The following is a 27,077-nucleotide window of genomic DNA, read 5'->3' as shown; positions in this document are numbered from 1 at the left end:
AGAGAGAGTATAATTATTGTGTATAAATGTATCAAATTTGCAAAATTATTCATATGTACAAACATATATGTACCTCTTTTTTTTGTCTGTTCCTCGTATGATTTGTGCTCTAGAAGCAGCCTAAATTTTAATTTTGCCATAAGCCTTATCTCTTCTTTTCCAGTGTATCCCGTCCATAGGTATTATACATTGTGTGTTTCTATGAATTGTATTGTTCATGCAATAACAACCCACACACATGCACACTTACACACATACACATAGACGCACATGCCCACACACACACACACACACACACACACACACACACACACACACAAATGCTGAGGGGACAGAAGGGTTCATCCCAGGTGGCTAGCAATAGTCCAGAAATGGGAACCCCTGCGTCATCATACTACATTTTGTATTTGAATGGTGGCCTGCCGTTTGAGAATTTACATCAAACCAAACATACATACGTGCAATCATACTCTCTTATTTACCATCAACAGCTACCACACAACAAATCCCAGCAGGCACTGCATTCAGATGACCAGTCTTCCTCTTGAATAGCATCATACCTCCATTTTCTCACTAAACATGAAGCAGGTTACCAGCACTTAGCATTATACATGCCACATACTTCTCAATAGCCCCGGAATCTATTTTGGGGGGAAACTGGGACTTCCCGACAGTAATTACTTACTTAGAGGTTCACTAATTCGTGGATGTGGAGTAGAGTAATGAATGGAGAAGTGTACCTCTACTTGGGCATGTTGCATTCTGTGTGGATCAGAGTTGATATTTTTGTGTGTTGTAGTTCATCAGGAGTAATGATATGTTCTCTTTCTCTTACCCCATATTATAGTTATGCCCTGTGGTTTTATGTTGTTATGTATGTATTTATTTTTTGGTTGCAGATTGTCAAAAGCCTCCAAATTGCTACATTTATAAAGAATCCTTAAAACTGGCAACACATTTCAAATTTTTAGAAGAAATCAAACCTATAATGTCTCTGCATGAAAAAAAAAAATTGTGTACTTTTACCCCTGATATTTGCACATATTCACTGACTAAAAACCAGTTTCACCTAATTTTTTTCTTTTGGTAAAAAATAGCGTGCTCAGTTAGACAGGTCACTATGTTAATTTATTCACCCAAATTAAGCCAGAGCTTGATGGGTTTACCAAGAGAAAACAGCATCAGTATCCCCTAGAATTGAACATAATTGTTATTCATTCTCTAGAGTATATGTTTCATTCTTCCACCATAGCTTGCATGTTTCTCAGTTTTAAGTATATTGAAAAATAGAATAAAAATCTCAAGTGGGAGCCCATCCATACAAAGACCAACGGCCTCTTCCATATTCTCTCTTTTAATTTCATTTTTTCTCTCTCTCTCTCTCTCCCTTTTTTGTTGTTGTTGTATATTTGTAATCCAATGAAATGTATGCAATATCCTCACCTTTGTTCTTTATGTTTTAAGGAGAATTTGGATATATATGAAATGAAAGAAAAGGAATCAGTTTTAACCAGTACCTTGAACTCCACAGTAGAACACCTCAAGCTGCAGTCATTCACAGCTTTATGAACTTAAGTTATATAGCAATGGCTCCCATGGAACTGCACAGTATTTGAACTTGAAGAAAATAGGAGTCTTTCATATCACATTGATAGACTTTGGGTGCACATCACATATAACAATGAATAAATAAGACAGGCACCAGACTGCTTAATTATGATAAGCTCTTTGCTTTAATATTATTTTTGTCCACAACGACCAAGAGTAAATATTGCAAATCCCGTCTCCTGTTTGTGACATCATTCATACAAGATGCATGATTCTGAGAAATTGAAATCCCACACCACACTAATACACCTCAGGTCTGGGCAACCCACGTTTGTACTGCTACAATAGAGCAAACATAATAATAAGAATAGTAAAGGACATTTATATTGCGCAGCTACTATAACAATATGCTCTACTGCCCATACACACATATCGTGGTACGTGCTTCTGGATATGCGTTACTTTGACATTTTTCATTCTAAAAGGAAAGAGAGATAATCTCCAACAAAACTGATATTTTATATTGTCAATAAATCCTTTCACTATTTCATAATGCATACTTTCATCATTTTCACATCTCTGCCCCCCAGATCTAACACCAAGAAATAGACTGACACCAAGTCTGTAAGAAAATGTTGTCTTCATAACATGTCATGTCGATACAGTATAATCAAGTATATAAGTATACCACACCTTTAATAATGGCACATGTAAATCTCACAGGAGCTACAGATGTATGGATCTCACATGTTTGGATTTCACGATAGATTTAAACTAGATATATCGCTACGGCGACTGATATGCCTCCGCCATAATGCATGGTTCTCCTAATAGGTCTATAGTACAATGTCTTGACAATGTGTGATGACAGTTTCACACAATTGGCAAAATATTAAAATGACAGGTTTGACACAAATGTGCTGAATGTTCACTTTCCTAGAACTAGGTTCAATTGGATGAATGATTAAAATGTCAGAGTGCAGGTATTTGGGGAACTGATGATTTTTACTTGACTTTTGACCCTTTTATAAGTTTATGCATTGAGTGATTTTCAAGGTATTGAGAAAAAGTATAATTTCAGTATCAAATGGGAAAATAGCATTATCTAAACCTGGCTTTTGACCTTTGACCTCACAGTTCCAAAGAGAATCACTGTTAGGTTGAACATGCATAAATATGTAAGTTTCATGATGATACCTTTAAGAGTTACTAAACATGAGATATGGAGGAAAAGGTGCAATTCAGCACTTTCACTTGACCTTTGACCTATTGACCTTTGACCTTTTGGCAAGAAACTTCCTACAGAATATATATTGGGTAATACATGTATACATCAAGTTAAAAAAAAAAAAACCTTCAGGCATTGCATAAATATAAGGAAAGTAGTGATATTTTGAGGAGTTGACCTTGACCTTTGACCCCTGACCTTTGAACCATGACCCCCAACTTCCCTAGATAATCACTGCCCATTGGAACAAGCATATATACTAAGTTGCATGAAGATACCTTGAACCATTTGCGAGATATGGAGAAAAACATGAATTTTCAACCTTTTTTTTTTCACAAAATAATCTGTGACCTTTGACCTTTGACCCCGTGACCCTAAAATCCAGACAAAGTATTATCCCCCCAGGATATACCCTCATACCAAGTTTGATGTAAAACCACCACACGGTTCTTGAGATATCGACAAAAACAAAATGGGACGGACGTTCGTACGGACGTACGGACGGACGGACGGACGACCCGAAAACATAATGCCTCCGGCCACTTCGTTGGCGGAGGCATAAAAAGAGGAAGGCAGTAAGAGCTAACTTTTAAGTTTTTGGCATCTATACTGTTATCAAAAAACAAAAGTGTAGCACTGCATGGCTTAAAGTCATCAAAACATTACACTGAACATGGCTGATGACCTCTCATAAATTTAGCAGTCATGGATGCACAGGAACAAGAATAGGCAGCAACCAAATCAGTCTTTGCAAAGTTCATGTTATTCAACAGAGACAATAGCTGTATTTTGAAACTAGCTATACTAAAAGGGTTTTGCTCTGTAAATTCCATTGCAATAGGTACTACAGGTAATGAAATATTCTTGATGAGAAACCATTAAGTAGGTTTATTCATGAACAATTGGTTGATACCAATAATCATCTCATATTCATGATTATGTCTACAAGGAACGATAATGTTGTGATCATTTGTTTTACTTGGAGTTGACAATCATAATGCTACAAGGTAAGGGACAACTTAATAAAGAAAGTTAGCGATATACAGACACGTAAACATTATACGACAATAGACAGATCTACTCAAATGAAATGAGGGTTGCTTCTTGCGCTTGGTCTGGTTGTGGGGGTTGTTGGACTTGTTGCTGCTGCTGGGGCGGGGGTTGCATGCCTGGTGGTACCATCTGCATGCTGGGCGATCCCATCATCTGCTGCCCCTGTGGTGCATATTGCTGCTGCGGTTGCTGCTGTGGTGGGGCATACTGCCCCTGTTGCTGCTGTGGTGGCATCTGACCAGGGGGCAGTGCACCGGTCATGGCTTGCATGTTGTATGGATTGCTAGGCGGCTGCTGCTGCGGCTGCTGCTGCTGTTGCTGTTGTGGCGGATGTGGTGGCTGTTGCTGCTGTTGATAGTCGAGTGATGACAGTGGCGAGTAGGCTTGGCTGGGGGGCATACTGGCCTGCTGTTGCTGCTGCATTGATGCCCCGTGTTGCTGCGGTGGCATGCTGGGAGGTGCGCCGTACTGCCCCGAGGGATACCCACCGCCACCCATTGGGGGCTGGTACGGCTGCTGCTGGGGTGGCACCTGTTGTTGCTGCTGGTGTGGAAGCTGGTAGCCAGCAGGTACCTGGTTGTAGCCAAGTTGTGGTGCCTGCGTTGTGGGCTGTCCGCCGTCCATCTGCGTAGTTACCGTTGGAGGGCCCCCAGGGTAGCCAGAAGGGGGAGGAGCCATACCATAAGGGGCATGCGAAGGGGACCCATACTGAAAACACACAGAAGAATGACATCTCATTCACTACATTACATCAAATGATTAAGTTGTCTGAAATACATGAAGACTCATACAGCTTGCATCAATTTACTTGCAGTGGTAGCTCCCTTTAAACTGCTAAAACTGACAAACCAGTAAATACAGTGCCTTAGCTTATATACCACGCAAGCAAGCAACCAAACAAACAAAACTATGAAAGGGGAAAAGTTAAAGTTGCTAGGGTGGATTTGATACCCCACACAAAGAGTTCTTCATTTGGTATATTCTGTCTCTTTTTCACTAAGTTTTCACAATTTATCTAAGGAAATTTGATTACATTCAAAAGAGATATCACATAAAGTAGTATTAATCTAGTCCATGGACAGTGCAAGTTTCAATTGCATTACAGACATGTATAACAGTGAATGCATGCTGACATTCCTACACGCAAAGTACAACTGTATGCTCTTTCATGCTTGTTCAAGACTAAATATAAATCATGAATTTGATTTAATCATGTATGTTCTCCTAAGTTCATTTTCATTAGGTTTTGGTTATTCCCACTGCTGGAAAGCCTATAAAGCATATTAAAGCTAGAATAGAAATGAAGGTCAAGCTAGTACAACTAGGTTTAGGGAGACTAACTGATATCTACCTACTGACAGATAGTCTTAGACGTGCATGCTGATAACCACCTAAAGTACACCTTTGTGACTTTGGACATCACGCCTACAGTCTCAATATGGGCAAAAGGCAGTCATGGTTTCCAATCCCAGGGTGAGTGCATCTGGACAACTATCCCCTGAGCAAAAACCGCATACCTCCCACCAAAATTACCCCCTGACAACTAACCCTGGGACAATTACCCTCATCAAATTGGTCCCAGGACAGTTGAATAACTCAAGGACAAGTACCCCCAAATACCCCCTATCTCTTCCCAGACAACTATGCATCTTGACAACTACCCTCTTAGGACAATTACCCCCTTTTTAAGAGAACAATTACATCCCCAACCACACGGCAGTAATTGTTCTTGTGTGTGTATTGTTTTTGTTTTTTGTTTTGTTTTGTTTTGTTTTGTTTTGTTTTGTTTTGTTTTGTTTTGTTTTTTTTTTGGGGGGGGGGGGGCGGGGAATTATCCTGGGGAGTAATTGTTCTTGTGGGGGTAGTTGTCAGGGGAGGGAGGGGGGAGTAATTGTCCTCCAAGTAATGATTGTCCTTGAGGCAATTGTCTTGGGGGGGGGGGGGGGGGGGGGGTAAGTTGTCTGGGTACTTGTCCAGAGAGTAGTTGTTCTACCAGGGGGGCAGTTGTCTTACAATCTCCTGTGAGCCATACCTGTGGTGGCTGCCCATACTGGCCAGGTGGTCCCTGCTGAACTCCACCTGTCCCTGGCACCATGCCTCCAGGTGGCATCATTCCAGGCTGGCCCATACCTATTAACAGCATGAAGGGAGAAAACACATTACTCCCATCAGCAAAACTCACACAAAAAGAGAAGAATTATCAAACACTGAGAAAAAACACTGAAAATAGAAGGGACAGAAATACTCAAAACAGTACAGCTGCTATATGTTAATATGTTTCATGGATATAGTCCTTAGCATAACTCTAGTTTAACTCCTTCAGTTCCATGGGTTACATACCTACATTCAGTCATTGAGTGCCTAGGAGATTTTGGGATGGCGAGCCTGAAAGGGTTAAAAGTGCACAAGCAACACTTAACATACCTCAACTGAACCATTGAAAGCAGAGAAATAGAAACCTCATGGATGTCTCTGCTTGATTTAGTCTTTACATTTAAATTTCATTACAGCACAAGGGATCCCTCTGGACTTCCAGATTGCATGCCAACACAAGGACTTTGCAGGAGCCACATACATTGTGAAATCTGTTCTTTCTCCTCTTTTTTTTTTTTTTTGCCTAACCCTCAAACTCTACCATTCTCTCTCTTCACCTTTGATATATTAGCACAAGTCCACACAAAGGTTGATACCTTGAATGTGCAGGATGGAAAGCACACATGGAAAAGTAGAAATTACGCGGTGCATAATATATGTCCCCGCCGGAAGTAGCATTTTGTAGCAAAATGTACAATACAGGTCAAAAATCAAGGTCAAAGGTCAAAGAAGTCAAAGGTCAAAATTCTGTGTAGAAGTTTTGAAGCCCTCACCTAGTGCCATCACATAAAGCAAACGGAATCGAAATCGGGTTAGAAATGGCGAAGGAGTAGCATTTTGTAGCAAAATGTACAATATAGGTCAAAGGTCAAGGTCAAAGGTCACAATTCTGTGTAGAAGTTTCAAAGCTCCCATGTAGTGCTATCATATAAAGCAAACGGAATCAAAATTGGCTCATAAATGACAGAGAAGTAGCAAATTGAACATTTTGATCACACACGGACGCACACACGGACAGACGGACACACACACGGACACACGGACACACACACGTACGGAGCCCGTTTCATAGTCCCCTGCTCGAACTCGTTCGGCGGGGACAATAAGCAATAGCTGACTCTGAACAATACCAGCATTAATTCTTACTGTGCTTTGTCCGCTGATTGTCACACACCCTGGAGTGCTTTCTTTACTGGTTGGCACAGATCTCTGGAAACTTATTGTCAATGACCATAGATTACCTACACCCTAATCCCTATTGTGTTACAATGGCCTTCATGTTGGACTTAGGCACACTACTACACCTGAGTGGGTTTGCTAACTTTACTACAAGGTCGAGTGTGGATGGATGTGTGGATGCTGGTGACAAGGCTGGCAATCTAAGAAAGTGCCTCAGCATGTAGATTAAAGGACAAGTTCACCTTCATAGACAACGTGGGTTGAGTCAATGCAGCAATATTAGTAGAACATATCAGTGAGAGTTTGAGGAAAATCCGACAATCCGTTCAGAAGTTATGAATTTTTAAAGTTTCTGCTCAGTCATGGCTGGATGAGAAGACTACTATAGCTTGTGATGTCACATGAGTACAACGGTATAAAGAAAGTATAAAGAAAATTCACCTTTTTTTCACTTTTCTCGCATAACAAAAGAACACTCGACTTCTCTATTTCAGAAGGCAAGGGGAATAATATTATTCTTAACATACATCAGTAACGAGTCCAAGAAATGTGTACTTTATTCAAAAAGTAAAATTTTGTGAAATTCTCTTTTTATTTTCATTATATCATTGTATGCATGTGACATCACACACTGTAGTATAAGGAAAGTATAAAGAAAATTCACCTTTTTTTCACTTTTCTCGCATAACAAAAGAACACTCGACTTCTCTATTTCAGAAGGCAAGGGGAATAATATTATTCTTAACATACATCAGTAACGAGTCCAAGAAATGTGTACTTTATTCAAAAAGTAAAATTTTGTGAAATTCTCTTTTTATTTTCATTATATCATTGTATGCATGTGACATCACACACTGTAGTATAAGGAAAGTATAAAGAAAATTCACCTTTTTTTCACTTTTCTCGCATAACAAAAGAACACTCGACTTCTCTATTTCAGAAGGCAAGGGGAATAATATTATTCTTAACATACATCAGTAACGAGTCCAAGAAATGTGTACTTTATTCAAAAAGTAAAATTTTGTGAAATTCTCTTTTCATTTTCATTATATCATTGTATGCATGTGACATCACACACTGTAGTAGTCTTCTCATCCAGCAGTAATTGCGCAGATACTTACAAAATTCATAACTTTTGAACGGATTGTCGAATTTTCCTCAAACTTTCACTGATGTGTTCTACTAATATTGTTGCATTCACTCAATCCACATGTACATGAAGGTGAACTTGTCCTTTAAACTTGAACATGCTTGCATTCGACACCAGAGTGGGGATCACGCACCTTGCTGCATGCCATAGGTGTACTGGATCTGCCTCATCTGCTGCTGCTGTTTCTGCTGCTCCAGCCACATCTGCCTCTCTCGCTCTTTCTCCTGCATCCGCAGCAAGGCTTGCTGCTGCTGGAACTGAAGCATCTCCTATTGGGAAGAAGGAACAGCATTTGATGAGAACCATCTGATCTCAAAACTCATCATCTGCTGAAAATTAACAGAATTTTGTTGTCTTGACTACCAGCCCATACAAAACTAAATTTATGGATTGCCTGCTACTGTGGGGGAAATATAGAAATCTGGAGGCATACAGATATATTGTGGTGCCACAAACAGCGAAATATTAGTCTACAACACAAGTAATCACACTGACAACTGAAATCATTGTTCATTTCTCAGACTTTCTCCATTTTCGTCCAGTAATTGCATACTAGCAAATTTAAAGGCAGACTAATGTCAGAAAACCATAGGTGTAAAAAGCTTGTCATAACACAGATTTTGGCCAAACTGCATGGTACATATTTTGGTTTTGTGGTTGGGCAACAAGAATAAAAGGGAAAGATCACCTATGACTGCCAAACATTAAAATTGGGTCAACTCGGGTCATGTGAATCTACTGGCTCTGAGTACTGCTAAATAAGCATTTGAAAGCTCTCCAGCTTATACTTCACACTTAGGGAAATATATTACATAACCCCTGAACTTGCTCTCCACGACTTGCCTGCTTCTTGCGTCTCATGATCTCCAGCTTCTGGGCCATCTGGATCTGGCGCTGGCGCTCCGCCTCCTCCGCCTCGCGACGCAGCTTCTCCCGGTGCTCCTCCCGCAGTGCATCCAGGGCCTCTCGCGCATCTCGGATCTGGGCCAGCTTGTCTTGGAGGCCCTCCATTTGAGCTGGAAGACACAAACCAGAATAGGATGATACAGTATATTGCTGTTTTGCTTTTTTGTATAAACATCAATGTACACGAAGGTTTGCAGAAGTGCTCCAATTGAAAACATAATAAGACTTGCAGATGATGTACAATTGTAATGCCAAAAAAAGAATTTCAGATTTTTTTTTTCTTTTGGGAATGACTAAATTACCATAAGCATCTACACTAGGATAATTTAGTGACCTGCCAAATTGATATCATTATGAAAAAAAAACCAAACAATGAAATATGGATGCTCATTACCATTAATGAACACACAGAAATTGAACTTTGATAACTTTCATCCACTGTCACATTCTAATTTCATTTCCACCATTTAATCCCTGTACTTCTCACTGCCATCTGTCAAGACTGCATCCTCCGCCTTTACCCCCATTTCTTCTTCAATGTCATCATCACTGTTATCATCATGATCACTACCATAACAATCACATACCCATACCCATAATCACCACCATCATTATACTCATAATCATCATCACCATCATAATCATTGCTTTATTACAGTCACTATCATTCTCTTGTTCATTAGCATAACTATTCATCAGCATCATCTTCATCATCAACATCAACATCAACATCAACATCAACATCATCATCATCAACATCATCATCATCATCGTCGTCATCACCATCTCTTCACCTCTTTTCTCCTCCTTCTCCTGGAGGATCTTGATGAGCCTGGGGTGCATGCTGGAGAGAACCTGGAAGAGGCCCTGCACCGTGGTGTCACTGGCAATGCTGCGACCACGGGAGGAGTCACTCTTCATGCGGTTGACGAGGACGTCGATGCTGCTCGACATGTTGCGCATGAACTCCTCGTATTCCGGTTCCACAGCTCCATTCTGGGTTTCCTGTTATTTTACACCAGACATCAGTCACAGGTAAAGACAAGGAACACACAAACATATCGATCATACGACTCTGAAATTATCATAATTGTAGTTGTACTAATTCAAAAAGAGTTGCAAATTTTATGGACTGGGAATTCACATTACAATCACAAGTAGCTATATTAAACTGAAAGGCCCATACTTAATGCCATCACTTTGCTTTGGAGTCCAACTTTTCATGGGGTTGGGTAGAACAAAATGTGGGAATTCCTAATCGCTAAGTAAAACAGCTTCTACAGTGTACAGAAGTTTGATTCAAGAAAACAGATGCCTGGCTATCTTTGTACTGCATGATACTGATACAGCATTTGAACATTAATATTTTGCCCTATTCTTAATCTCAATATTTGTAAAATTGCAAATGATTTAAACATTACTACAGGAATAGTCCAAGCTATATAGCAGCCAACATATTTTCTTCACATCATCCTCTGCACAATGACATATCACAAAATGTAATCTCAAGAATGAAATTCACTGCACTTAGAAAGGACGATAAAAATGACTCACACTTATTTTCTAGTAGTGACATATGTGACATGAATCACATTCATTTGAAAGAACTATCAAGATATGACGCTTTCCAAATGGCTCATTTCTTCTTTGTCTTTTCACAAATTAATTTCAATGACTGTGCTAACGTTACCTCAAAAGTCTTGACCTGCGCGTACATGGGCTGGGACGAGGTGGATTGAGAAAGGGGTGGGGCTGTTGCTGGGACAACATCAGCCCCTCCCGTTGGGGCGGAGGGCATGGTGCCGCGGTTCTCCTCCTGCTTCTGCTCCCAGTAGGATCGGTTCAGGTAGCGGGCCAGCTGTGGAAGCGCAGAGGCAGAAGGTCACATCTCCATCAGTCAAATGTCACAAATAGAGGTATACTAAATTTGCAACACAAAAACTATACTACAGAAACTATCAAAATGGATATACAGGACTTGTAGTGTTTGTTGAAATCTTGACAATACATTGTGAATGATCATAAACATTACAAATCTTCAGATTCTGGAACTTCAATAAACCATTTAACACTAAAGGAGTTGACAAACTCTAGTAAAAAAGTAGTGCATAGCAAAATCAATATTTCCTTACAAGCATACAGAGGAACAGCAGAAAAAGTTCACATCTTTAGAACCTTAAACTACAGATGATGGTGTATTCTGTGATGCTTTCAAATGGATGCAGTGAAAGAAAATTAGAAGCCAGGTCTGAACTTCTTGGTAGAGATGTTTCTAATGGCCTCTGATACTAACAAAAATGACCAAAAAAAATATTTTGTTATCAGATTGAAAAATCACAGAAATAAAAAAGATACCTCAGGATCCAACTCTGGCTCAGGGGCTGGAGCAGAAGACACCTGAAAAAGAAGACAGAAAAGACAGAAAGACATGTTTTTTAAAAAGACGTTTCAGATCAACCTCAACCCATGGAATGATAATGACACAGCTTTTCCATGCCTCTGCTCAAGAAATTTAACCCTAAAAAGGCCGGGGGGGGGGGGGGGGGGGGGGGGGGGGGGGTGTTGAATCAACCCCCCCCCTCGACATTTTTCACGACTACTTTGCCGCACGAAATTTTTTGACCGCGCCGTTCGCCGACTTTTTACTTTCAAGTCTCGTGCATCTTTTGACACCATTTTCGCGAAAATCGCGCATACCGTTACAACGCTGCATGACGTTTTATACATGCCTGTCAGACCGAAAATGGCTCAAAAACATGATTTTGTGTATAAAGTCTATGCAAATGGAGTTTTCTCTTCTTATTCATAAAGATATTATTATTTACACTTTCATAGACTGAAACTTATTAATTTTAGCATAATTATGCTTGAAATAGGTTCTGTCATAAATTTTGCGGAAAAAAAACGACGAAACAAAAGGTCGAAAAAACAGAGAAATACATAAGAAATTCATAAAACAATAAAATACATAAGAAATTGATTTTGATACCAAATTTTTTTTTCAAGTACATTGTTAGGAATGCTACAAAGAATGTTTTCACCAAAAATTAGGATTCTAGGAGCTTTAATTTGTGATTTAGAGCAAAATGCATGATTTTATGCATATATCAGCATAACTGAATCAACCCCTCCCCGGCCACAGAACACCCAAAAAAGCCCAGCCTGGTTAGGGTTAAGGAATATAATGACACTTATCAAGAGGAACAAAAAGCTTATATCACTAGACGAAATTAACAACAAAATATTGCACATATAATGCAAAATACTGAGAAAGCGTTGTCGAGGTCACGTGACCCAAACAGTAGTTGAGGTCTCTGTAGAATGTCACATCAATTGATTTACGGACAATGCACTTGTCGGAACTGATATTGTACTTGTGCCTTTTCACTCAAAATTTTCCTGACCAGGTGCTTTGCTTGAGCGAACTTCACGTAGGACTATTCCAGCACAATAACTTTCACTTTAGCATCAATTTTCTCTCACAAGAATGACATAAGTGGTTTTCATCCAGCATCTATTCCCAACAAACAGTGCTCGCCTATATTGGCAACACACTTTACATCATTTGGCGATCAGTATCAATCCACCAAGATTCTTCCATTTGTTATACAGTTGAATCTCGTGAGAAGAAGTTGGTTATAACAAAACCCTTTCATAACAAGGTGATTTTCTGCTCCAAACTTTTTATAGTTTTCTCTTTTCACACCGTGATATAGTGAAAAACCTGATATAACAAGGTATTTTGTGAGGGTTATTAAAATCTCATTATGACAAGGTTCCCTTGTACGTACAGTATGACAGAGTCGTCAGTACATGCAATACATACCCCAGAGTTGTAGGCTGGAGTAGGGCTCGACATGGGCGCAGAAGATACAACGGAACCAGACTTCCCTTTAATCTATTAAAAAACAAAAATGCATATGAAAGAAAATAACAATAACAGTATGAAAACCAATCAAGTTAAAATAAATATCACAGAGACCATCATTCAGTCAACCCACATCTCGTCACATGCAAGGGATTCAACTGCGCAGCACATTCAAGTTAATCTCATACTTCACAGCATTTGATCTTTTGAAGTTAACATGTGCTAGTACTTGGTGTATCAGGGAAACAAGAGAATGTCAGCATCATATACATACTGCACATGTACAAAGTAAATAACTATTTGCAGTGTCCTGTGGGGGTCTAATACAACATGGTTCAGGAAAGATTAAATGATTATCGACACAGTAGTACCTTGTTACAAAAAGCTATTCACAGTCATGATGTAAGACCACTTGGAACACGTCTGACAAAGAAAGAACTTCCTGACATCAGCAAGAAATGGAGAATATCTTTGAGGGAATTTTGATGCAAAATGCAAGCAAATCAGGCATGTACTGTATGTAACTTGACAAATGTTACTCAGACAACAATCTTATCAGTTTTTAAAGCTTCATGGAAACTTGGGAGTGCTCATAAATAGGTACTGGTATACAATTCTGACTTCTGTCCTGAAGGCCCTGCTTTCAGATTTTTGCATAAGGCTTTCAGCATGCAACATTTTGAACTATGGAAGCTTGGAGGGCATGGGGAAAGAAAATAACTAACACTGTCCAAGGTTTCCTTCCTCCCCAACATTTAGTAGCAACCATCCACATACAAGCATGTAAACTGGTACAATGTACCTCTACAATCATATCACTGTGGATCGCTCTACCTCAAGTAGTGACCCTGGGCTTCCAATTTGCTGCATGCTGCAGACAACTGTGTACATTCAATGAACCACCAACCATCATCTATCCAAAGTCCAAGGCTCAAGAGTGCACCTTACACTATACACAACGGCATGTGATACTGACTCTCTTGCCAAGTCGCAAGCCATGTACTCATAGCTGTATTGCTCTCATCAAACAAGTTTGTCCAAATATGCACTGCAGAGAGCTTAATCATGTCTGCAACGTCAAACCTCTTTCGCTGAAATGACTTTCGATTTGCATTAAGAGGCCGCGGCCAGAAGTAAATATTTCAAAAGCAAACAATACTGTGGGCAAAGTACACTTTCTGAACATGCAATGGAAGAGTTTAAAAACTAAAAAAAAAAAAAAGGACAAACTACAACGTACGAAGTCTGCTTTGGTTAAGCACAGATTCAACAAATCTCATTTTGGGAACTAGATGTGATTGTCACATTAATCATAACGAAGGAATAAAATGATTATCATAATGCATCACAACTTTCATAATTTCTTCTTTAGACTGGTGTTGCACTATACCCATAATATATGCATACATGGTATGCTTCTTTTAATTATGGGGGGGGGGGGGGGAGATTGTTGTTTCAATCTTTTGTGTGTCCGGGAAGTTCTTACGACGGAAAGTATGAATATTCAGGGATATCCTACAGCTGTACCTGTCAAATTTTTGAAAACCAAGACGAAACCAAGATCATGTATTCGCAAATTTAACACCAAAAGAAAATATTGACTCTGATCTCAGTGTGCATTCAACATACACATATACATTTTTCCGTTCATTACTGTACTCCCCGATCTCTATTTCAAGCACTCACAAAATTGTAGGGAAGTCCTAATTAACACATACACACACACAAAAACAACAACATAAAGTTGCAAAGAATTAGACTTGCTAAATATATGGCATATACCAAAGAGAGAGAGAGAGGGGGGGGGGGGGGGGGGGGAGAGAGTGAGCTTACCAGATGCTTGTTCTGGGCCTCGTCCAGAGAGAGGGCCATGGCTAACTGGAGCTCCTCCTCCTCTTGCAGGTCCAAATCATTGCGCTGGGGAGGGAGCTGTGGTGAAAGAGAGAGAGAGAAAAAGGCACATAGGTCAAAGGTTGTGGTGTGATGCTTTTTCCCCCATCCCTTAACCCTAACTTACCTGGGCTATTTAGCGAGCTTGAATTCCTGGAGGGGCCATTATGGCCCCCCTTCAGATCTCGGCCGTTGACCGCGCGAACGCCGCAAAATTTTGCATGAACATAAAGCCAGATGCAAATCAGTATCAGTAAAAATCAGTACAAATCAGTATCAAAATTAATTTCTTATGTTTTTTATCGTTTTATCAATTTTTCATGTAGTTCTTTGTTTTTTTGAACTTTTGTTTTTGTTGTTTTTTCAGCAGAATTTGTCATACACATTTTTTGAAACATACTGTTTTATATACTAAAATAAATTGATTTCAGCCATCAAAATAAGAAATATGAATCTTTACATGAATTACTTGAAAAAACACAATTTGTATTGACTTTGTACACAAAATCACATTTTTGAGCAATTTTGGAGTTGACAAAATTTTTTTTGAAGGGGCGTGGCTTCGAAACGGTATGCCCGGGCACGACAAATTTGGTCTCAAAAGTTGCCAAGGTAAGATAGGGTTAAGGGGCAACAGCACTCAATTGCTCAATTGTGAACTGCACAAAAGTATCATTGTAGCTGTCAATCAGGAGTTGATGAGTTGAAATTTCAAGTCAAGACACAATCAATGTCAGCAGGTCATAGCAATTCAGTGACTGGTCTACGTAACATCGGTGCAGAAATTGACACTTTTCCCCCCCATCTGTTTTAATGCAGCCTCAAAATGCTTTAAAAGTTTTGAAAGGAATTAGGAGTAAAATGTAAGGACATAGTTCTTTTTTTTCTATTGTTCTTCTCTTTGTTAGTTACTCATGAAAAATCTGTTTTTCAAGCAACTGAATATCTGAAAATAAGAACGACCTAGGTCCATTAGAGAAAATTTCGAAAAAATAGAAATAAATAGATAACTTCTTAATGTTTTTCTTTTTTTTTTCTTTCAGTTATTGGAATGTTATATACGTGTATACAAACTTGCATGTAAAACAGTCACTTGACTGATTATCTATCGTTTCATAACTTCATAAAGGGTCTCCAAAGACAATAGCCAAATTTGGACTTGGGTCGTTTTTATATTCAGGTATTCAATTGTAGTCAATGCCTCATTCTCAGAACAGGATGCTTTTGTTTGTTTGTTTTTATTAGAATAGCATGGAACGTAAGAGGGAGGCAGTAATTTCACAAGTGGTTCACTCAAACCATACTTGGACTGCTCTGAATGAATTCCACATAAATTGACCAAAGCAACAACAGCAACAACAAAAACAACAACAAAACACATCACAAAACAAAATGAAACGATAACGGTGATCTATCACTTGGTCTACTCCCACTTCGTCCAATAGCCATCTAGTCTCAACCCATATGGTCTAATTCCATTTCGTCTACAACCAGTTCGTCTAATGACCATTTAGTCCAATTGACACTCGGCCTCATTACCAGGTGGTCTACTTCCAGATGGGCTATGCCCATTTTGTCTAATATACAGTTTATTAGACAAAATAGGAAAATAATCCAAGGAGACAAAATTGCAGTTAGACCATCTCGTTATTAGACAAAATGATAATTAGCTAAACTGGACATTAGACCAAGTGAGGATTGGACCAAATGGGCTTTACATGAAATTGATAGTAGACCAAATGAATTTAGCTGTAGTGGAGTTAGATGAACTGGAAAGCAGACCATCTGGGGTCCGTTTCATAAAACTTGTCATCAGCGACAACTGCCACATTTCTATGACAAATTTGCTCTCAGCCAATCAGATGCAAGGATTTCAGTAGCTTGTCACATCTATGACAACTTGTCACTGATGACAAGATTTATGAAACTGGCCCCTGATATCAAACCAAGTGGCAATAAACCACGACTACAAACAAAACTTCCGCACAAAATTGTCAGTTCACCTGAGATTGCTGAGAGAGGGGGCTGTTCAGGTATTCGTCAGGGAGGTCACTCTCCTTGTTACCTGGCTTGGCGCCACTGCTTCCTCCGCCCCCTCCGCTCCCTCCGCTCCCAGCTTTCCTGAAACCAGGAAAAGAGATCACCAGAGAGAAATATTTCAGATTCATACTCATATTGACACGACAAGAAATTCTTGTCTTCCCTAATTTCTGTCTTCATGTCATGTTGATTTATTGGCAATTATCATTACAAAATGAGTAGGAAAAAGTAACAGAAACACATTTCTTTTCATTTCATCTATTGTCCATAAAATGGAAAATCTCCATGATGAAATGAAAAAACCTAATAAAAATCTAAAATGAAACCTTCAAATCTTCATTCATACGTGTATGAGTCATTTACGAACAATAGTGTTGGTACAAATTAATATCACTGAAGTATATTCATCTAACACTATGAAACATGCGTGTATATCACCTTTAACAACAAATGAGAACCTAGTGTCTCATTGATTCATGAGTTAAATCAAGCAAATCTTTGCAGGACATCATGTTTTTCAATCCTTCTCTTCATCTCTCTCCATTCATTCTCCTCCCATCTTCTGTTCCAAATGTCACAAAAAGCCATTCAATCTAGGACCTCTTTCTCGTTCCCTTTCTCATATCACAAAACATGCATGTCTGTTCCCCGTACTGCATAAAATTATCAATATATTATGGCATAACTCAACACATTTCACTATGTACCAGTACAACACTACTACACCACAACTCTGGAATTTAAAAAAAACAAACAAAAAAAAACCCCTAAGACACAATACATGTACTTACAAAATACACCACAGTGCACCATTCTACACAATATCAAACAAATTACACATATCTCAGTTAACACCATACACATACACTACACATCAATGTACACCAGAGCACCCTTATCGCACACCAGAAAACAGACCACACACTAATCTGAATACAGTGTTGATCAAGGACACGTGTCATACCCCTGGAGCTTGTCGTGGCAGGTGTCACAGACCCGCACCGGCTTCTCGATGCCAAACTTGGGAATGGTGCAGGATTTGGAGGAACATTTCTGGCAAAACACCTGGCCACAGTGACGGCAGTGATGCTGACAGGAGCAATGCAAAAAGAGAGTGATATAATAGACCGCAGAAATTGGTTATGGCTGATCATGGGCAAAACATTTGCTTGTACTGTACGGTAAATTTCCCACAAGCTATTAAGTTTTGATGTCCTCATGTTATAGCATGTTAGTAAAATTTATATACCATAAATATGCTAAATTCGCTTCATTTCAGTTTTTCTACATGCATTTCACACAAAGAGAGAGGGTAAGAAACTGCAACTCTTTATTTCTCTCTGTGGAAATCAAAAAGTACACATTCTGGTTCAACTGTTTATTCGTTTACTCTTTCAGTCATTTGTTTTCATTTTCGATCTGAAAAGATGGCTGGATAGCCCATATTAAGCTCCACTAGCTGGGTTTCAATGTGGTTATGGTAGTTTGCAGGCACAAACCCTTGTTGGTCATCAAGGAGCCTGCACCAAGACTACTATATGCACCACTGGCACTGCAGCCTCTTGTTGGGAGAAGCTACAGTACATGGCCTATGGGACAGTGCCACCTGGTGCATGTAGTAGTCTTGGCGTAGACCCCTTTTATACAACCAACAAGGCTTTGAGCCTGAAAACTAGGGTTATGGCAGGGCTCGACACTAACGGTGGCCTGGTGGCCCGGGGCCACCAAAAATGAAAGTCGGGCCACCAAATTTTGATAAAGGGTAAATTTGGTGGCCCACCTCGGGCCACCACAATTTTTTGAAAAGTATGTCAATAAAATCGTAACTTTTTGCGCCGGAAATTAGCAGTTAAATTTCTTTAAAGGATGGATGAAAAGGACTGAATGAGTGCCTGAGAGTGAGTGTTGCAAGTTTAATTTATGAGTAGATATGTCCAACTTTTAATTCTTACTATCATAAAACTTAAATATTTGACTCATTTAAAAAAACAGGACTTTTAATGTTTTTTATTGTTTTTTTTTCGGGACACCAAATTTTTCTCTCGGGCCACCAAAAATTTGAAATTTAGGATTTTGGTGGCCCCATCGGGCCACCAAACAAAAAAGTTAGTGTCGAGCCATGGTTATTGGGCCTTGCTCATTAATGAGCAGATAAAATGCAGCCAACCATGCACTCACCTGTCTCTGCATCAGTCCAAACTCTGTCCGGCAGGTGTAGCAACGCTCCCCCTCCACCCAGTCTGGGGCCTATAGGTGAGATGCAGAGAAAGGCATAGGCAAAAGTAAACACCTTATTGTCTGGGGACTACACCGGAGGGTAAAGAAAAGCACAAGCAAAAGTGAACAACATATTGTCTGGGGCCTATATGCCAGGTGTAGAGAAGATCTCAAGCAAAGGTTGACAACAAATCATTTGATAATAGAGAAATCAAAAGCAAGAGCAATAGTGAACACCATATTGTCTGAAAATAGAGAAATTAAAAGCATGAACAAAAGTGAACGTCATATTGTCTGGGGCCTACAAACCACGTGTAGTGAAAAGCTTCAGCACAATGAACATCATATTGTCTGTGGTCTACACGCCAGGTGTAGAGAAATGCATGAGCCAAAGAAAACACCATATAGGAGAAATTCATTTGAAGGAAACCTCATTTTACCAGGACGGTATTCTTATATTGAGCTTGTGAGCACAGCAACAGTGTGTATACATACATAATCATTTATTCAAAAGAAGATCCTGCTTTTTTTGTAACAGAGATGAGCAGAGTGTGATTACAGATTTTTCAGAAATGGACTTCAATAATTATGATATATGCTAGCTGCTACATACCTACCAGTGTGTACAAGTGCTACTGGAGAATTTCTATATTAAACTCTGAGAGAACTCGAGATGACAAAGAGTTGATTCAGTATGTTTCAAAATTTGGTGGTTATGTGTACGGGTCACCTGTGATAGGTGCCGACTAAATCTAGATTCATCAGGAAGGAACAGCCATTAACGTATGCTCCATCACCTTCCAAGGAGAAAATCTTTATACAAAATAAAAAATAAAAAACTTGAAAGAAAGAAAGACGAGAGAGACACGGCTTTCTTCAAAGTGTCCTTGATGATCTAAGAAATGGCGAGTTTGATTAGCATTCTAGAAGAACTCCGCAAATACCTCAACTGACCATTGTTCGCAAGTTAAAAAAGAAAGAAAAAAAAAAGATATTCTGCTTGTGTACATAGATGTATAAGTTATATCTACTGGACATCCCAGTCAAGCTTTGAGTAGCTTAAAATGATTCACTCATAAATGTATATGACATAAGAATGATTATTCCACGTACAATTCATATGTGTATAAATGTATTATGCACTTTACGAGTAAATCAAATCATATCAAAATCAAGACATGAATATAAAGGAAAAATAGCATCATATCACTAAGCAGATTTTCTGAATTGCCCTCACCTTCTCGGCCACAAACATGGCATCACTCTCTTTCAGCTGAGGGAATGAGTGGCCTGTAATGCAAAACAAGAAGGCATAGATTTGGTGAGGAGACAGACCATTAGCCATACAAGAGAATGACTTAAGTTAAATATTTGTTCCCACCATTTGATCCTTGTGAGTGAACTGTGGTCTGTATTCATAACATCTTGTTTGGACAACTTTGCTTTTCCAGGTGACATGAATAAACCAAAATCATAAATTCTGACCCTCTTCAGTGCATGTGGAGAAAGCAAAAAAAAAAGAAAGATTAGTAACAGTTAATATCAACATTATATTTGATATCTAACTTGCTAATTCCCACATCCATTGCATGTATATCATCGATTGTTTACATAGGTAACACAAATATCATACTTTTCAGTATCAACGAAGAGACAATCAAAGGAATATTTCTGCTGATATCTAATTTCTTTTCAAAAACAAAGTTGTCTTTTATATGACAGGCAAGCAAAATATAAACGGCAAGAGAAATTCACAAATTTTCTGTTTTTTCTCTGACTGATCATAGTGGCACTGCCATTCAAGACCATCTGAGAACATTTCACTTCTGCCTTCACCTGGCTGAAGGTACCGGTAGCACGCATTTTTCCATTTCTCTGACGAAATTGAACACAGAATTGCTATTCATGCCACTGTTCTTTCAATATTAGCTGTCCAACAACTATCTACCTTCTGCCTTCAGCTGACTAAAGGTATCACAGACTATCTTCAGACTGGGTTCGTTCCTGAAGGCATGGGCCCAGGCCTGGAGTAGCTCCAAGGTCTTGGATTTCACAGCTTCATTGGAAGACTGGAAGAAGAAGAAAAATATAGAAACATATCTGTAAGTATCAAAACAATAATCATAACAATAATAATAAAGATAATAAAAGAAATAATAATCATAATCATATTTGGTACTGTAACCACACTCATTATTTTAAGGAAAATATAACAACAAGAATAAGACATCTGCCAGGGCATCTTTACATCTTTATGCAGTGCTCTCAATGTTTCACAACCATTTCTTGGAAACATTCTAGCTTTGATGAACACATGTAAATCTAGCTCTACTGCAATATTCAACTTCCTCATGAATACCCAATTACACAGTTTGGTGGGGAAAAGCATTGTGGCTATTTACTCAATTAAATAAAAACAAACAAACAACAACAATATATGCACCCAAGCAGTACTTCAAACCTCAGGGTAATCACAGAAAACACAGTGTATGATCCTGGATAGAGATCAGCAAAAGTTGAAAATAAATGACCATCGAACATCTATCACTCACACTTGCCAGCTCCTTCATGTCGTCCATAAACTGGGGCGTGGCGACCTCCTCGTGGATACCGGTACCGCAATTCTTCACACAAGACTCCAGCACCTGATGACAGATATAAACAAGGTCCAAAGAGTGTGAGAATTTACTCCATGCTGGCGTGACTGGATCTCACATCACTTTCAAAACATGGATGTCCAAAGGCACAGGAGAGCATCATTCTGACACAGGTGTGTTTGTGATTTGATTTGCAAATTTGCTATTGAATTGGGTTTCTGAACAAAAAGGACAGAACAAAAGCAATCTTGCATTTTGGTATCTCAAGCTATTGTTCTTTCATTAATAGGTCACACTAAAGCAAAATATGCCAAATGGCTGCAACCTTCTGCCTGTTATATTATGTTCAGTGAGGAATCATTTGAGCAGTACTTTAATTTGTGTCAGGCTATCATTCAAGACTTAAGAATGAGTATCATGATTCTTTCTGTTTTTGTGGTAGTGGCATTCTGCTCATATCAAGGACAATCACTGATAATTAACTGGCTTAAAGATTTCATTCATTTATTCAAGCTTATGGCACACTGTGCCTGGTTGATGCCGTTTGCCAACTATTTCTAGTCGCCTGGGGCGAACCACGAGGGGTTGGCATTATTCGCCCTTTTTCTTGTATGGGTTGGTGAGGGGACCACTTCACCAAGTTAGCACCCTGTTCTTCGCAATGAATGGATGAAGAGGGATCTTTTACGTGCGTGAGCCGTGGATAACTCACACACAAGACCGCCATTTCATGTCCTATCCGAGGGACAGAAGGGCTTCTTTGTCTATGAGGAGGCTACTGTATTAGCTGTTATCTTCGCGAAGGTTTAATTTTCGCAAATTTTGCAAATCACAGTTGGATCGCAAAGTTAACACATGGAAATGTCGCCATGCCGTAGTGTCATAATGCATTTACGTTAGCGTTGGCGTCAATACGTGAAAACAACATCTTACGAAAATGTCTACGACCTCATTCGTAAAAATATCTGTACACGAAAATAACAGCTTACACAGTAAAATATTGCATAAAATTATGTTATTTTACCTGCAGAGCATACAGAGTCACTCTTGGATTCTTGTCAAACATTTTCTTCCTCATGTTAGCCAATGCATACTTGGGTCTGTTTCAGGAGCAATGGGAGAGAATGCAGTTGAATATCAAAAGCAATTAAATGGAAATATTAATTCTTCAAACAAGTACAACAGAACAAATCAGCGACTATGCAATCATCTGTCCAATGACATACATCTACTAGTAACTACAGAATTCTGTCTTCTCTGTTCGTGCCTTATTTACCAGTGAAACTTAGTCCACGATGCTTAAACTAAGACACTGACATGGAAATTATTTGAATGTTGTTTCCTTACAATGAGGAATATCAACATCTAATGACACAAAACATAATTTCCCTTGAAAATTGAAAAAAAAATGAAATTGAAAATCATTCATGTTAATCTCTTTTAACAGGGTTTATGAAAAAATATTTGGCGTATACAGTAGTCACTTGAAGATAAATATTGCATTTTACACTGTCTACTGATGTTTTGGGACCATATCGATACAAATTTGAACTATTCCATGCAAGCAAGCTTGTCATGCCAGAATTGCAAATATTTTAAAGCCATTGTTTTGTTGTTGTTTTGTCTTTTTGGGAGGAAGGGGGTGTGATTGTTTTTGTTTTTCACCGCACTGTTTCATTGAGAAGCTGCATTACCACTTTACACATGATCACCTGACAGTTGCAAAACATGTAATTGCAGCATATTGCAGCAGAGATAATCAAACTCAAATGCAAGTCTCTCCTTACAACCAAATCTGATTCACCAATGGCCCATACTACAATTTTGTATTTTCGACTGTATACAAGTCAAAGCTTTCTGTGGCCTTTTCTTACGTGACATCCTTCTGTCTGATGGCATCACAAATCTGCAGCGTGGCCTCCCAGTCCGGTTCAAGAAGCAGATGACTTGTTGCCTTCTCTGCAATCAGACACAATATGTATAGAGTAGATGGTAAAATAAAGCTACAAATCAGACCTTTAATGAACATATTCAGTCAAACAGACATTCAGAGTCTACTGTATTTAAAAATTGTGCATTGCATCAAGCTGACTTGTTGCACAAGCAAAGAACTCTAGCATTGCTGTATTTGGCAGAAATAATTTTTATTTCACTAACATCATCCAGGTGATATTCCACATGCGGTGAGTTGGCTCAGTTGGTAGTGCATAAATCTGCCTCATGATCCTAAGGACCTGGGTTCGAACCCGAGTCTGGATTGAGCAATGTTGTCTGTAAACATACCGTTCCCTCTAGCAAGAGGCAAAACACTCTGTCCCTCGGATAGGACATAGATGAACATCATAATGATTTACAACATGATTAAAGATGAGGTATGAGTTCACCCCTCTGCTTAATGATTTGTTGCTTTCATGATGAAAGCTTTCAACAGATTCACAATCTTGTGAACAAATTTCATTGTTTGACAAATCTCAGTACCTACAAATTGTACCCAATTTTTTTTTTCTGTCAGATAGAGACTAAGCTTACAGTATAACCCGTAAGTAATTCCTGCCTTGACTCTTTTGATGAACACCTATCAATGATAATTTGAAGTTTGATATTTGCTCACAAGCCATGTGGTGTGTGAATTTTATGAACATGAAATCTTAGTCTGATCAGGCAATGACTTCCTTACAATTTCTTCTTCCTAGCTTCTTCTTGGGTACTGTCCAGCACCCCTATGTACATGTATGCAGGGGCAAGCTGGACAAGGGGTACAGTGTATGCAGATTTCTACTAGCCTACACCTGATCACTTGTAGCTGTGTAGCTCTGGTCTCTTTTTAAAGTTACCTTACATGTACATAGTGGGATTCTAGTGACCCGTTCCATAACCTGTTTAACCTATTGAGGATGGTTTGATTTTGCTACAACACGCATTTCCCATAGACGCTTACCCGGGTATGTAAACTCGAGACTCATCCTAAATGGGTTAAATTAGTGAATATTGGATGTATGTACAGGCGCCACTATCTGATCACAAGTTCAGTCAGATCCAGTGGATAAGTGGCACTAGTGGCCAATGTTATGATGTGCCAGGCATGATCAATGTCCACAATGAGGGGCTAGTATACAATATGATGTAGGCATTGATACAGAGTGTGTTTGTAGGTTGTACATGTACACATGTAAGAACCCCCTAGGCCCTATCTTACACTGTACACCGTCTGCTCTGCTCTGTATGTCTAATTACAGTTCCCTCTAATGTCACCTACAAACCATGAAACTGCCATTACTATGGGAAGACGCCACTTGTTCATGCACCTGTCACTGTTTGTCTCTCTCATGCTTTATATGTGTATGACTCTTTTTTACAACAAGAGAGAGAAGTGAAAAATACATCCTTCAGCCAAAGTGAAAAATCTCTGTGTGGGCGTGAAGAGCTTAAGGTACAAACGTGTTCGAATTTGGTACTATGTCAGACACTAACATGTGCTCGCGAGACAGGTCGAGCACCGAAAGGTGGGTAGGTTCCACTTCTAGATTGAACATTTCGGACAAGTACGGGGATAACAAGCTGGGGGGTGTTTCACAAAGTCAAACTTAATTCAAGATTGACTAAAAATTATGGTATGCCACTGGTTTTCCTGCTCAGTTTCATTAGCCTAATCACCACACACTCCAAATTGTTAATGTTCAAATTACAGAATATTCTGATGTAGATTCATTGAGTATTGTTAAATTCAGATCTAATGCCCCAGTCACATATCCCGGATCATCCCGGACCACCCTGGATCTGATCCGGGGTGATCCGGGGAGAGATCCGTGTTGACACCTTGGACATCCTTGGACATCCCTGGACATCCGTGTATGTCCTCCGGGACATCCAGGAGGCCAATACGGCGATAGTGTGTGTAAAGCAAGTTACCCTTGATTCGACCGTTTCCATAAATAGACCACTCTTACAAATAAAAATTCCCTGAAATTCATGAATAAAAAATGGCGCAAATCAAGTGCGAAATTCAAACTATGCAACTACCTCCGCACGTGTTCCGAAGAGCACAACAGTGGGCCACGTCCGTGGACCCCCGAAATCATTGTCACGACCCTCCCGTGTCAGCTCGCATGAGCAGTTCAACGGGTAAGTAACGGGTAAGTAAAGTTGCATAGCAACACATATGGACTTGCTTCATTCCAAGTTTCGAAGTAACTAGTCCGTTTATCTGCATTGAATCTGTACAGCGTGTACAACTACAGCCACGATGGCAGCTGTTTCTGAGAGTGAGATACTTTCAAGTGTTTATGCAATATTAATATTTTGCATAATCGTTATTAATATTTCTGTGCCAGAATTTGCAGTATGAATTGCCATGGTTCGATCGCAACGTGTATGTACGTGTATGCGTTGAATCTCTCGCACAGCGTGGAGTACATGGAGTACCGCGCTCTCATAGTGCGATGTAGATTCTATATAGTTTTGCCCGCGTGTGGCAAGCGCGCTAATCCATTCATACTAGTATTACTAATCATAGGCATTGAATGAAGACACACAAAGTAACCATAATGATAATCTAGACTAGAATGATAGACTAGAAACTAGTAAATTAAATTTACACACAATTTAGTCAATCTTAAATTTCAAGTCTGACTTGAATTTAAATTCTTTATTTTTTTGTGAAACACTACAGCTCCTGATTACGTAATTATTAGGAGGTATACGCTCCCATTGCATGGCCAATGATTACTGAATAAATTACTTGACTAACTCTTGTAGAGTCAAGTAAAATTAACTGTTTAACATGTTTCTTAGCTAGTGTAAGTGTTTGAGAGGCACAGGCACTACATTCTACCTCTAACGTTTAATAGTCTACACTATAGTCACATAATTTACAAGAGTTCTAACGTTAGACTTCTACTTTACAATTACATCAATAACACACTTGAACACTTGACAACAGTGATCAACATTGATTGTTCTTTTGCTTACCGACATTGCGGTCGTAAGTGCTCTTAGCTGATGACCCAAACATTGTGACTTCTTCGATGGAATTCCCCTTTCTTGGTAGCAAAATCACGCTTGTTTATGCTTGCTTTGTCTCTCAGTTTTCAGCTGGAATCAACATTTGAGCCACCGTGGTCGGCCGTGTGTACCTGTACGTATATTCAATACGATACAGCTAGCGTACGTTGTTGATGAACGGTGTACAGGTACATTGGTACTTCCTATGTGTTATTCGTGTGTGCACCCGGTACCCGCACAGTACCACTACCACAGAACTCTTACACATAGAAGAATCACTCGCCACCCGTTTTGTCGCCGTCGCTC

General features: G+C 39.3%; 1 protein-coding gene across 1 annotated transcript; it reads right to left on the bottom strand.

Annotated features, from left to right (window-relative positions):
- Positions 1–1,729: 1,729 nt before the first annotated feature.
- LOC139742009 (hepatocyte growth factor-regulated tyrosine kinase substrate-like) lies at positions 1,730–26,891 on the bottom strand. Its single transcript, XM_071652572.1, has 18 exons — positions 26,739–26,891; positions 23,645–23,729; positions 22,795–22,870; positions 21,726–21,818; positions 21,122–21,242; positions 20,411–20,463; positions 19,135–19,203; positions 17,921–18,045; positions 16,920–17,037; positions 14,860–14,955; positions 12,985–13,056; positions 11,514–11,555; positions 10,849–11,016; positions 9,953–10,163; positions 9,096–9,268; positions 8,386–8,521; positions 5,862–5,959; positions 1,730–4,537 (listed from the first exon to the last, which is right to left on the bottom strand). Exons 1-18 carry the CDS (start codon positions 26,779–26,781, stop codon positions 3,854–3,856), a joined length of 2,463 nt encoding a protein of 820 aa, XP_071508673.1. The 5' UTR covers positions 26,782–26,891; the 3' UTR covers positions 1,730–3,853.
- Positions 26,892–27,077: the final 186 nt, after the last annotated feature.

This window comes from Diadema antillarum, unplaced genomic scaffold (assembly GCF_040938485.1).
Source record: "Diadema antillarum isolate AM-2024a unplaced genomic scaffold, OU_Dant_1.0 seq00000973_RagTag, whole genome shotgun sequence".
NCBI lineage: Eukaryota > Metazoa > Echinodermata > Echinoidea > Diadematoida > Diadematidae > Diadema > Diadema antillarum.
This window is presented reverse-complemented; position numbering and strand designations above follow the sequence as displayed.

Excerpts from the sequence above, each read along its gene's own strand:
- LOC139742009 (XM_071652572.1), bottom strand. The coding sequence starts at position 26,781 with ATGTTTGGGTCATCAGCTAAGAGCACTTACGACCGCAATGTCG. Across the intron at positions 17,038-17,920 it reads TGCCACGACAAGCTCCAGGG|GAAAGCTGGGAGCGGAGGGA; the intron begins GTATGACACGTG and ends TCCTGGTTTCAG. Across the intron at positions 4,538-5,861 it reads AGTATGGGCAGCCACCACAG|TATGGGTCCCCTTCGCATGC; the intron begins GTATGGCTCACA and ends GTGTGTTTTCAG.